Source organism: Phyllopteryx taeniolatus, chromosome 9, assembly GCF_024500385.1.
Source record: "Phyllopteryx taeniolatus isolate TA_2022b chromosome 9, UOR_Ptae_1.2, whole genome shotgun sequence".
In the NCBI taxonomy this organism is placed as follows: Eukaryota; Metazoa; Chordata; class Actinopteri; order Syngnathiformes; family Syngnathidae; genus Phyllopteryx; species Phyllopteryx taeniolatus.
Genome location: NC_084510.1, coordinates 19,205,983 through 19,219,853, shown reverse-complemented (window position 1 = coordinate 19,219,853; position 13,871 = coordinate 19,205,983). Strand labels below are relative to the sequence as shown.

At 39.6% G+C, this 13,871-nt stretch overlaps 1 protein-coding gene across 6 annotated transcripts; it reads right to left on the bottom strand.

Moving 5' to 3' along the window:
- Positions 1-806: 806 nt before the first annotated feature.
- Positions 807-12,933, bottom strand: eps8l3a (EPS8 signaling adaptor L3a). 6 transcript variants are annotated; one of them, XM_061783421.1, is made up of 21 exons: positions 12,552-12,933; positions 11,977-12,118; positions 11,622-11,689; positions 10,769-10,842; positions 10,623-10,687; positions 10,009-10,167; positions 8,593-8,742; positions 7,914-7,954; positions 7,764-7,846; positions 7,546-7,688; positions 6,904-7,009; positions 6,733-6,806; positions 6,536-6,610; positions 4,968-5,113; positions 3,901-4,051; positions 3,753-3,823; positions 2,809-2,905; positions 2,620-2,730; positions 1,997-2,082; positions 1,373-1,508; positions 807-1,272 (listed from the first exon to the last, which is right to left on the bottom strand). In XM_061783421.1, exons 2-21 carry the CDS (start codon positions 11,992-11,994, stop codon positions 1,261-1,263), a joined length of 1,866 nt encoding a protein of 621 aa, XP_061639405.1. In that variant the 5' UTR covers positions 11,995-12,118; positions 12,552-12,933; the 3' UTR covers positions 807-1,260. The 6 variants fall into 6 exon arrangements, with proteins under 6 accessions (XP_061639405.1, XP_061639406.1, XP_061639407.1 ...); XM_061783422.1 differs by having other exon boundaries at positions 11,977-12,046; XM_061783423.1 differs by having other exon boundaries at positions 11,622-11,686; positions 12,552-12,932.
- Positions 12,934-13,871: the final 938 nt, after the last annotated feature.

The following is a 13,871-nucleotide window of genomic DNA, read 5'->3' as shown; positions in this document are numbered from 1 at the left end:
CCCAAGCCAAGACTGAACTGCGAACACAGTCCGTTCTGGTCAATATAGTTCCACTTATGTATTAAATAGACACTGACAAAACCGATCGAGAATACGACGTATTTTCCGTCTCTGAACGTTGATGCTTAAAAACAAAAAGGGTAACTACGAAGCAATACGCTTCCCTATTCTGCCGTTTCAAAATGTGTGCAGATTACTATCAAATACAAGTAATAGGCGCAAACACCCTTCATTAATTAGCTAACCATTGCTTCGTTGATAGCATTCAGTCAACCAGAGGCAGGCTGTGCATTTGGTACCTGTACCAAGTGGGGGCTAACCCCACTTAATCTACCTCTTAATACTGCCTCTATCACGTCCATCAATGTTATACAAAATCGCAATATAACAGCAAGCAAATATGCCACTTGCGTCCTCTGGAGCAGTTCAGAGTCAATATTTATCTTATAACATGACAATAACCTCAAAGAAATAAAATAAACCATACTCACCAGAGATGCTGATCATTAAATGAATTAATGTCTGCATATTGCAACAGGCGTGTTTTGCTGCTCGAATTTGGCTGTAACGGTTTTTCTCTGACCAACCAATAATAATTGGATGGAAAAATGCTGACAGTATTGTGAGGCAAAGTTGAACTCTTATTGGTAGAAAAACACTCCCATTGCTAATATAGTTTTAAATTACATTGGCCAGAACTGATTCGGAAGGCCCTGGTCAGACTGGATTGACATAGCAACACATAGAGGCTGAAATCTAATTGCACCAAAAAAAAAAAAAGCCCCGAAATTAAGAGAATAGACAGGTGGGAATAAATTATATAATTTAATGAAATTTAGATTGTAAAGTGAACCAGCAGAATATAAACATATACTGTACATTATGAGAAAAATGGTAGCATGGCTGTGTCACAGCGCCACGGTTTTTGTTGTTCAAATCTCAGCTCCGGCCTTCCTGGTTTTCTCTGGGTACTCCCGAATTGAATTGACTTGTCCATGGGTGTGAATGTGAGAGTTGTTGCTGTTGTTAAATTGATATTTTTGTGAGTGTGTCAATCAAAAGCTAGCATTACTATCTTTGTAAATGCTGAATTTTGAAGTCCAGTGAGTGTATAATAACGTAAAAATCCCAGTGATTTGTTACATATGCATAAATATGTGTCATATCTAATGCGAAAAGTGCCAATGTAAAAATGATAAGCAGTTTGTCTGTCGTGAGCTTAAGATTCTGGTGATGTTCTCTCCATGACCGCTCTCCGCCTCAGTTTGCAGCCTATGGTTGCGGGGGAAACAGAAGTAACAGCGTAAACGCCACACGCAGTATTTGTCTCTAGATGGTCTCCATGGAAACAGATGGAACAATTGTCACTCACAGCGAGGGCGGCGGAGCGGACAGCTTGTAATTGGAAGAAGACCCTCCCGCCTTCTTCTGGACACACCGTCTTCAGTTCCTCTCGGGTCATGCTCAGGAGCATGGAGCCGCTCAGCACGCCCAGACAGCGCACCGTGCTGCGAGAACAGAAAAAGAACAACAGGACCAAAGTGTGAGCACCACAGTCGGGCTAAAGTCAACAAAGATCTGTAGAATTTACAAAAACAATGTCGCATAAAAGGGGAGTTTTAAATATAAAAAAAAAAAAAAAAAAAAAAATCACTTTTTGTCACTTTTGTTCAAACTGTCATAATGATCTGACATTAGTAAATGATAAATACGCGCAGAGAGAGAAAAATCAGCTGTCTCTGATCTTGTCCCATCTTGTGCATATAATTGAATTTGAGAAACCACCACGCCCGAGGAAAAACTTTCGAGGTGTCAATCATTTGTCGTGGTTTCTATTATTTACATTTTCTCGCATTTGCTGACAAATTATGACTGCCATTTTTTTTACAGTTTGCTGCCCGGTTCTCGTCAGACTGCACGAATCGGACAAGTGCTAGGGTCTCATTCGATTGTGCAGGTGTACTTATTATTGTTCTGTGTGTAGTGCTGTACTTACATCTTTGTGAAGCCCATGTGTTCAAGCCAGGCTTTCACCTCTGCTGGTTTGGACTTCTTGCTTAAGACAGGAGAGCCTCCAGTGGGCTGAGGAAGGAAAGAGAGGATCTAAAGATCTTCATCATAAAAATGACGATTATCAGGAGCAATTATGAAATATAATGAGACGGGTTTCCACACAGAACATTTTAGATAAGGGGCAATAATTTTAACTGCCCCGCGCTCTAGCCACACGCCCAGTCCGTAAAAACAAACACAATGCAGCTCAGCCTCTGGCAGCTTTCTGCCTTTCACAAGCTCTTCAGATGAACAAAAAAAAAAGCAATAACAAACACTATTCGTGGTTTTATAGTATAAAAATGTACTGGTTGAACTGTTACGTAATGAAACATTGCACGCCTGCAGCGTTCCTTTCCTAAGAAGAAGACAAACTATTGATTTACTTTCCTAAAAAGTAAAGATTTAAGCTGTTGACGTTTCATTTGATACAGAGTGATATGATTCGTTCCCTAGACATTTGCTTTAACATATAAACGACAGACAATTGTTCCTTATGTCAGAAAGAGTTATAATACAGTAAGTACAAATGTAATGTAATAAGTTGTAAGGTGGCGTAGCAGTCACCGCGTCATCAGCTTCTTCTTCATCTTCAACAGTGAGGACATTGTTGGGGACGAAACCTTCTTCCCCTCTGCTGTTCCTCACTTTCCACCACTCCTTGGTCACGTCCAGCAGCTACAGGATGCATAGTTCTTACATTATCTTTATTGTTATTTTAATTTTGTCTTTGAAACGGATTGGACGACGTGTCACCTCCACGACTTCGCCTCTCCTGATAGTCAGCTCTCTGTCGTTCCTCGAGATGAAGTCGTGCGTGACGCGCATGCGACGCAGCTTCTTCTCCTGCGGCCTGGAAAGAAAGGGACCAAAATGTGAATTAAAGCTGCAATGAACGGCAGGCCATTGCTCTTCCCTCAAATACAGAGATCTTCAAAACAACAAAGATGTCAGCAAAACCCTTCAATTCTCCTTAAACAAACGTCAGTGATTTCCATGTCATGATACCAATAGCAAACCATTTCACATCGCCAGCATTTTTGTAAATGATGCCCTGTGCGTCCACACATGTTGCACATGCCAGAAAGCGGCACTACCCACATCCCTATTGGGGGTCCGTGAAAGAAACCTATATAAACATTTACTGTAATTATGACTGACATTATTGCAGTTGTAGTATAGGTTCTGACTCACGCACAAATTTGATTCAATATTCATATTTGCATAAGGGAGGGCTTGTGTGAAAAAAGGCGTTCCCCGTAAATATAAAATCTCCTATATTAATAGTTTAAACCATAAATATACCACAAACTATAATCCCCAAACAGTTTATCTTAAAGCATTCCCCTTAAAAACAAATGGCTTTCAGATTATTTGCTATAGAAAAAACGTACTCTTAATTAGGCATGTACAAGCAGATGCTGCGAAGACTCTCTGTAACAACCCAGGCTAAAATTAAACTTAAACATTCAAAGCTCGTCCCTCAGTCAAGATGTATCACTTTGACATACGTTCTTGGACCAATTGTACTACTTTCCTATTTAGACAAGGCTTTGTCACCATCTTGTGGCATCTTCGGGCATTTCAGAACGAGCGCAAATAATGTGGGTGAGTTTCTCAGCGAATAATGAAGAATAGGCTATAAAAAACACAAATAGGTGATTTTGCAAATTGTACTGTATATATTTGTAAGCTTGCACCTTGACATCGCAGGTATCCTTGCAGGTTGTGTTACTGGAGCACGAGGTGCCGGCGTCGTCTTGGTGGTGGTCTACACAAAGAAAGAAAATGTCCTCCTGCTATTTGTTTTTTTTCTAGTCCACTAAGAGAGGATTTATGAGGACTCACCTTGCTGGGCGGGGGCTGTCGAACCTCTCGCGCCCTCACCGGGGTCTTCGCGGCGGCTGCGGGGGCCTCCCTCAGCTCAGGAGGCTGCCAGCCGTCAAAGAGCTCCAGAGTGTATGTTGGGATGTCCTCGTCATCCTCGGGCCATTTGGTGCTGCGCAAAGGCAAGAAGCACTTTGAGGTGCCCCTATAATGACTGGCCATTATATTAGGTAAACTTGCACAATCGAATGGGATCCCGTACAAGAGATGTATTGTAACAAACCATGAACAAATACCTCACATTAAAGCTCTTGTTAGTTATTTTCAAAACTGACATCTTCTTGTTGCTATCTAGCTTGATATATGAACACAATTAGACACTTTTTTTTTTTTTACCTTAAAATTACCCCAAAAAATGCAATTCTACCATTTTTGATTTTACAATTGTAGAAAGGAGTATTTTAAAAATGCAAGAATTAAATCATGATGTTTTTTTAAAAAACAAATGTGAAAAAAACGTATTCTCGATAAAAATAAATTGTAAACTTGTGATCCTAAAGTAAAAAAAAAAAATGTACGTGAATGAAGTTGAATATTGCAAAAAAGATTGCAATATTACAACCAGAATAAAGTCACAATTTTATGAAAATTAAGTTGTAAGATCAGGGAGGGGGGGAAACATAATTGTATGATATTAAAGTTGCAACATAACAACAAATAAATTGTAATTTTGCAAGAGTAAGTTGTGACATATGAATAAAATGAATTAGACATTAGAAAAGTGCATTTAAAAAAAAAACATTTTTAACATTATCGAAAGTATTCCAAAAAATTATACTACAACATAATATTATGATTATAAATGTATAAACTGTGTTAAGATAAGGACAGGTATGGGTGTTGTCAAGACTTAAGCATAGGTGACACAAACAATTAAGTCATTGGCACATCATTTCAGAATGTTTTTCCTTTCCACTGCTGTCAAGGCTAATCAAAAAAGGGTCAAAAGTCAAGATGCTGCAAACCACATTGAAGAATATTTTGAAAGTACCGATAATATACCATTGGTTTAATATGTCTCCTCCTACCTGGGGATATTCCAGGCGTCTCCCAAAGACTGCCACAGCTGGTCCTCCTCTGTGGACACCTCCTCGCTCATGAGACAGATGCACTGAGGAGTCAGCAGGGGCGCCACGATGCTCGGGGGCACGTCTTCAGAGCAATGAGATACCACCTGGTGAGCGGAGGTGACCGGTCACAGCATTAGGTACACCTCAGTGACGTGCGGTCAGGGTAGGCAAGTGAGGCAGAGCCTCACTGCCACCTGGTGGCCTTTCCTTTCCAATGCATGTGAATAGTAAAAAAAAACCTTATGATTACATTGAATTGTTTTATTTATGCGGCACGGTGGCCGACTGGTAAGAGCGTCAGCCTCACAGTTCTGAGGACCCGGGTTCAATCCCCGGCCCCGCCTGTGTGGAGTTTGCATGTTCTCCCCGTGCCTGCGTGGGTTTTCTCCGGGCACTCCGGTTTCCTCCCACATCCCAAAAACATGCATTAATTGGAGACTCTAAATTGCCCGTAGGCATGACTGTGAGTGCAAATGGTTGTTTGTTTCTCTGTGCCCTGCGATTGGCTGGCAACCAGTTCAGGGTGTACCCCGCCTCCTGCCCGATGACAGCTGGGATAGGCTCCAGCACGCCCGCGACCCTAGTGAGGAGAAGCGGCTCAGAAAATGGATGGATGGATGGATGTTTTATTTATTTATTTTAGTTCTATGGTCCGTCCGTGCTTTACATTGATTTTCTTTTTCAATCCAATAATTCCAATGATTTCCTCTTTAAAATAACTGAATTTTCATATTTCCTGTTTAAATGCATAGGAGGCGCAGCTACGAGTCACGTTGAGTCATCCCTCCCATGATGCTTCAAGAGACCACGAACACATCCATTCAGGCAGGCTGTGATTGGTGCGTGGCTTCACACAAGAGACATTGGCGTTTCCTCAGTACATCGCCAATAATATACGTTGTATCACATGTACTGCGCTTACTGACGTTTAACAGACTGTCTAATATATTTAATGAAAGTGTGTGACATTTAGTCTTTCTTATCGACCAGAAAAGCCACAAAAAGTTCACAGTGGAGTCTGGTATGTACGGTGTGGCAGTGTTGAGTTGAGCTTCATCGAGCTCCAGACAGTCACGTAACGTAGTCAGTGTCTCACCAATCATGAACCTCACCGCGCGTCACTGGTACACCCGTGCTCTCCAAGGAGATTTACAGAGACGGTTAGAAATGGTTATTTTTGTAAAAATGGCAATTTGTGTACAAATTGATGAAATGACGCTGAAGTGAAATGCTGTCGAATGAATTAGAAATGTCGAAAATGTAGAACGTGAGACCCACAATTACGAGCGTTTGAAATGTTGAACATTTGGATGTTAGAATGATTTAGATATGCTGAGAAATGTTGAATTTGAGGTGAATTTTGTTACATCTATTAATTTGAATGGTTTTGTCTCTAGTACTAAATGAACTGAATATTTTGACGTTGGAATGGTCTTTGGCAGGCGCGTTGCGAGGTTTGAGCAAAAACACTACAGAAAATAAATGGACTGATATTTTCGTGTGATGTTTTTGGTTGTGAAACTTACAAATCCTAACGCAGAGAACAAGGAGTGCACAAATTCGGACACACCCGGGTTATCGATCTCTCCCTTCAGCGCCACCTGTAGACACGAAAACATTATTTTAATGCATTTAATAAAGAAAAACAAAAGTGTTTGGGGTTTTGTGTGTGTGTGTGTGTGAGGAAAGTCAAAATAAGTCCGAGAATAGTGTTAACACACACCAGAAGGTTGAAACCGTATTTGATCTTTTGAAGACACTCTGCAAACTCCAGCGTTGGCGGCATCCCGGCCATTACTGACAAACAATCAAGATGGAGTTGAGGTATAGTTGAACATGCAATTGAGTTGTAATCTGCAATTGAAGCTGAACTACTTTGTCTGCATTCACGTGCCTTTTCCTTTTTTCTTTTTCTTCTTTTTCTGGGCATTTTTCGCCACTGCAGCGGCCACCTTTCCCATGAAGATCTCAATGTCACTGACGATGTGATTTAAGATGTCCTGCAGAGTAAGAATGGAACGATGATTTACAATTACCAAAGTAATTAAAAACACCAATTTGTAGGATTTATGAACGACTCCGCTTGATATGGACTCGGTATCCATGAGATTTGATTTAGACTCGAACTGCTACTTGACAAGTCTTGCCTGTTTACATTTGGTATTGTTTACAAGACAGTGTGCCATTTGTTGTTGTTGTTGTTGTTGTTGTTTTGGAAAGAGTTATTTTGTGTGGCAACCCACAAGGATGCCATGACGTGGTGTGCAGAGGCCTCTTCATGAAACAAATATCCCAGAGGGAGATCCAAAGAGGATTCAATTAATTGGGATTAAAATTGTCAGTTTTGAAACCTGCTAGCAAGATTTCAATGAAGTCTCACTTCACTAATCAGTTCAGACTGACAGCTTTAACAAATATGGCAAAAAGTATATGTCTATTTTGTTCAAATTACACCCTCCTTGACTTACTTATATGTGACTTACTATACTACCTGCAGTTCACACTGTAATGTTTATCGAATCCATTTTTTACATACCACGTTTCTGTCCAGCTCTGTGTAAGGTCGCGGAGGATGCAACGGTTCTTCTTTGTTGGGGGCCTTCGCCTCCTCCTCCTCCTCCTCCTCCTCCTCCTCATCGTCATCCACATCCTTCAGAGCTACAACCAGGTCAGTGTCCTCTACGTGGGCAACCAAAACCAGGTTTAAACAAACACCCTGTTATTATTGTCGATGCAGCGTCTTAATAGGCTCACCGTTGTAATCGGGAGGGGCCCACTCGGGGGGTTTCTCTTCAGGTTCAACTTTACTTGGGGTTGTCGCTTTTTCATGTGCTGCACTGCAACGTCCAAAGTGTCAAAGTTCATTTAAATTCTCAGCGGGTTGATGCTCGTTGTTGTTCCTACCTTAAACATGCTTGTGAGAGACCCCGTTGGACGTAATCAGCCTGAAAGCAAGACAAGAGATTTCATTTCCGGGCTCACTTCACGGTGTGTAAAGCAGTTGTTCGGAAACTTTATAAAACAAGTAGGGCCTCAAAAATATACGTAGCTCTCCAGGTACCACCTTCATGACCAACATTAAAAAATTGTAGCCTTCTAAGTAAGTGCTGATCAAAAATGAGGCAGAGGTTTTCTTCTTAAAATGTAATTTGTATTTAATATTATGGTCATTGAAATATTATGCAGTTTGAACTATAACACTGTGCCTAAAAATGGGAAAATAAAACAACTTTTCCAAAATAATGACTTAATTAAAATGAATTGCACATAATGCAAATTGTTCTTACATTTTTAAATACAAACAGTTCTTAAAGATTAAATGTGATGAATTTTACTCCAAAGTTAAATACAACTGAACTGTACTTGAAAGTAAGAAATGTACTCTACATAAAAAGTAAAACAAAATAATAAAAAATGTCCCGTATGGGCAGCTCCAAGCGTCATCCTAAAATGTCTGACTGTATTTCATGTTTTAAATGTTGCACATTTTATTTGTAATTAATTCCGTGATTCTTTTGCGTCCCACCACAGAGAGCCCTCGTACCACATTTTGCAAATCGCCGTAATAAAGGGCTTTTCTCACCCTGACGTCCTCGCAGTGGAACAGGAAGATGCTAGTGGTGTGTTTCCTGCTGGGTTTGACTGTCACCGTCAGGAGCGAGTTTGACGCCGAAGTGTCCAATGCCGCCTTCAGCTCCAGAATGTCACACAGATGAATGGACTCCAGAACCTCCTGAGAGTAAGTCCAACATTATTTCATAAGAATAAGAAGATTATTCTCATCAAATGTTGACCACATGAATGTCACTGACCTTATTATTAGCCATACTGTACATCCATTTTCATTAAGGCTTGACCTCACTAGGGTTGACAAACATTTGTTCTTATGGGCCTTATTTTATATTATTTATTTATTAATTATTATTATTATTGTTATTTATTAAATAATTTATTGATTTACTTCTTTTGTACGCGTATGAGTTTTCAAAAAGAAAAGTAAAAATGAGCTTGGAAAATATATAAAATAGTTAATTCCAACAAACAACTAGTGATAATTTGAACTTTTACACTCTGTTTTACTAAAAAAAAAAAGGTCCTTATCTTAATATTTATAATTAACGTAATTGTAATCATACAAATATTGGTAAATGTATATGTAAAACGCATTTTTTCTTTTACAATGAATACATTAACCCCATGTTTCTCAAAGTGTGGTACGAGTACCACTAGTTCCTTCCAGCGTTACGCGAACGAATCACCAAATTAAGTGTTCAAACTGTGAATAGTGTTACATTAGTTTCAATTTATTTTAATCCAGTATAGTTTGGTTATATTTAACTTTTAAGCACAATACATTCTCATTTAATGTTTGACAAGTTTTATTTTGCAAACATTAAGATACAACGTTTATTCACAATACATTTCAATTGAATCATTATTTAATTAGTCGGTGTTTTACTGTATTTTCCTATATTTAAGTGCAGTTTTAATGTTCACAAAGTGCATAATGTTACAGAGGCTTACAAATAATATTATATCTACCTTTTAGGAATATTAATAGGTTCATTTTTGATGACTATTTTAATATTGTCAGCATGGTACAGGTGGTACTTGATGTAAAAAGTTTGAGAACCAGTGAATTAACCAATAATTTAATGAGATAAACATGAAAATAAATGCATTTTAATTGACATTTTAGGTGGAAAATGGCTCACTGAGTTAAAAACAACAGTTATTCCGATGAGGTCCTTTCAGAAAAATAATTTCAGGATAGCATATGAATATGTATGAAGTGATGGAAAAAAAGTGTCACAAACTAAATGGAATGATCATTGCACATTGTTATCAGTGCGCATCATCTGAGCTGATTCTTGGTCACCGCCCCCCATGGCCTCCCCCATCCGCTCCCCCATGACAGAATTCTCCAGCTGCTGGTGACCCTAATGAAGACGAGCCCTAATGAAAATGAACGGCTCGCGCCAGAACGGGTGTGACTGACCTTGGTCTCCATGTCCGTGAGCAGCAGGTCGGGCCCGTTGACCTCCAGCAGCATGTTCTGGCCCCACACTCGACCCATCTTGTCCAGCAGATTGAGCCTCTCCACACAGTCGGTGAGGCCTCGCAGCTCTTCGCCGTCCAAGTCGCATGTGAGGAGATGCTGACACGGAACAAAAACAAAAGCAAGAACACAATGTTAACCCCTTCAAGGCCTTGTTCGATTTGACGACACTTTCAGCTTGTTCGTGGCAGTTTTTGGCCGTGTACAGACATGGTTTGTAATTTTAAAGATTTGATTATTTCTTTTGCTTCTTTTACTGCAGCAGTTTTTAACTAACATCATGGGTTTCAGTTGGCCCAAAGTGGTCACGATAGAGCCAAAAGGTACAATTTGACGTAAACGGTGTATTATTGATGTATTTACAGAGCTGAAGTTGGAAATAACAAAATCAGACAAAAATCATTACTTTTGCATTAGTTCACCCCCCACCCCCCCCCACCCCCCCCCCCCCCCAAAAAAAATAAGGAGCGAGGTGGAAACAAATGTCCAGCACAGAGTCCGAAGGGTTTTAATTAAACATGACTCAGCACAAATGACGAATCATAGGACCTTACCTCCACTCTGTAATGGAAATACTTGATGGTCTTGTTCATGGAGGTGGCGTACTCCTTCCTTCGCACTGTTGAAACACGACGCGACGGCGCTGCGCTTCGTCAATCCGATCTGACGTCAGCTCAAATTGGACGGTGCGTTTACTTACAGTATATTGACTTTGCGTTGGGCCGCGACAAACATGACACCTGTGACGACACCTCATCTGTGACCGAGTATCCACTGTCACAACAAATGCAGCAAATTACTTGAGGCCGGAGCTGGCTAAAGTATTCACACTCTGTGCTTAAGTATACTGAACAAAAATATCAACATTTATTTTTCAAAAGCTGAACTTACAATATATTGTTCACAAATCTGTTTTTGAGCACTTCTCCTTTGCCAAAGTAATCCATCAACCTCACAGGTTTGACATATTAAGATGCTGATGAGACAGCGTGATTACTGCACAGGTGTGCCTTAGGGTGCCCACAGTAAAAGGTCATTCTGAAATGTGCAATTTTAATGTACTGGGTGAGGTCTGGGGGGGGGGTGTCGGAAAACCAGTCAGTATCTGGTGTGAACGCTTTTTTATTGCACAGGTGTGCCTTAGGCTGCCCACAATAACAGGCCACTCTACAATGTGTAGTTTACTGTGTGACACGCCCCTTTACAGCTGCCATGTCTGCTTGGTCACACCAGATACTGGCTGGTTTTGTGTTGGTTGTTCTTCCTTCGGCATGCTGGTTTCTTAAAAATGAAATCAGAGGCGAGCTTTTTACAGATCATTGTCTACGAGTTCGTAGACAGTTTTAACAAAAGTTGAATTTATTATTATTATTTTTTAAACTGCAAACGTCCCCTTTCATGTACTTAAGCACAAAAGTAAAAATAAATATTTACTGTCAACACTGCACTGGATCGCAAACTGACCGACAAAAATATGTTAAATTATCAAGTAAAGAACAGATACCTGGAAAATATATGAAGTACAACAAATGATTAGTAAAATGACGCCATACTTGGACTGGATGGATCCTGCAAAACTCCCCAGTGGACTGTCACTCCTGTACATCCTCACACACACCTGCTGTGTCACATGAATTATGCCATAAAAAAAAAAGAAAAAGACTGCGGTTACTTTGCTTATCCCTGGAGGTAGCTTTACAACATTTAGTTTTTCCACCTTACTCTAAAACAGCCTTAACATAACAGATTAAAAATCCAAGCTTAATTTGTCAACCGACAAACTTAATTCGAATGGTCTTAAGAATAATGTTGAGTTATTTGCAACAGATCAAAAAAAGAGAGAATGTGGAAAAGAAGGATATCAAAGTAAAGGTTCAATATACAGTGGTCAACACTTTTATTACTTGCATTATTTTCAGGGAGCATTCAGCATCACGAAGTGCGTTAATGCGGATTTCAGTCAGCTCTTGTCGTTCTACTACATTGAGCAGGAAGGAATAAGGAACTTCAAACTGAATCCACCTTTCACAACCAAACTTGAGCTGGCTCACTGGGTTAAATCACAAATGAATCAAACATTACAATCAACCACTAAATCTATTCCTTTTCTATGGAAGAGTTCAAGTAAATAGCTACAATTTGACATCTTTATCAAAAGATAGCATTTTGGTGTTTCAAAGATGAATGTGTACAGTTGGCATGGATGGATGGATAATAAGCATACAAGTCTGTGTTTCTTACACAACACATTGGGAGACCTTCGTAAAATTGGCATTCCGTTGAAAAAAAAAAAAAAAAAAAGTTGGATCACATTACTGTACCTTTATCCGCTTCAATGAAGCTCGGTAGAAGACTGGACGTTAATAACATAACTAAGGAAGTCTTTTTAGAATTATCTTACGGTTGTTAAAAGATGCACATTGGATTTCTTTACAGTATATGCTACAACAAAAAAAAGTTTAGATAATTTGCAGAGTTCTTACCGTTTGTGTTTAATGTAATTTCACTGGTCCTTTAAGTAATATTTAAAATTCAGCAAACATTCAAGTCGTAGTGCGAGCGAACACTTGAGACTGGCTCATAAAGACAGAGGACAAAGTCCCGTGTCCATGATGACAAAGTAAATGTGTGCAAGGAGTAGGCTGCATCCCACCCGAGCAAAGGTCACCAGATATGAAAAACATATTGTGGCACTGCAAATGGTTAAACGTTGCCGTGGTGATAAAGGTTTGTGCGCTAGCAATTTGACAGGTCTATGTGATTGATTAGGATTCTGTGTGTCGAACTGAAACTTCTCAAAATGACAAAACACACTGCAAATAATAACCGCCCGCATGTCAAATACACTTGAAGGTAAACTAAAACACACATGAAACATTATTTTCCTGGAGCGTGGATTACATATTGAAATTTCACCGCTGCCTTGGTGAAATAAAAAGTGTAATGCAGACGAGATTTGAGAGGGCACAAACTGGCGGACTGCCTCCACAAAACCAGCCCATTTATTATCGTGTCACCACGAGAGGAATCACTCTGTTAAATATTAATTGAAGATTTTGCATCGTGATGTAATACACATATGATGCTGTTCATGCATACATTGGTGATCATTAATAAAATGTTAAGAAAACAAACACTTACAGTACAATGACATCCAATACAAGAGATATGGAGCCAGAACAAGAATCTTATATTATAGTTGGGGTTTGATGAAAGTTGCTTTAACTCTTTGTTGATTGCAACCTTTAACCTGCCACTGTCAACGACAACGTATTGTAATATGAATACAGCAACAAAGTCATTTTTTTCAGATGGAGTAGAAGTATTGTGTCGCTTTTCAGGACTTTACACTGTCTGCAAAACTTCAACTTTACTACAATACAATCATACAACAAATACAGTACGTGATTTTAACATTTCTTTTTTTTAGGGAAAATGACTTCTGAATCACTGGATTTGTTTGGCGGATCGTTTGTGATAAGAGTCGACCATTTGCAGTCTCTCTTCTTATGTCATGTCACCCTTCCACAAATTTCAACACATTTTGCGTTTGTAGTTTTTGCTCAATCCTTTACCAGTTCACTGAAGCACATACCGACTTTTATCACCTGATCAAACCCACAAATGACCAGCGTGCGCACTTACAGTTAAGTGTGGTGTACTTGAGATGACCAACAGCACACACATTTTCACAACAATCTGGAGTCTCATCCCCCAAAGCCCAAATCAGATGTGTCTTAGTACCGAGATTGACATCGAGAGGCAGCAAGAGGCCACAGGCTGTGAAAATACAAATAGTAGTA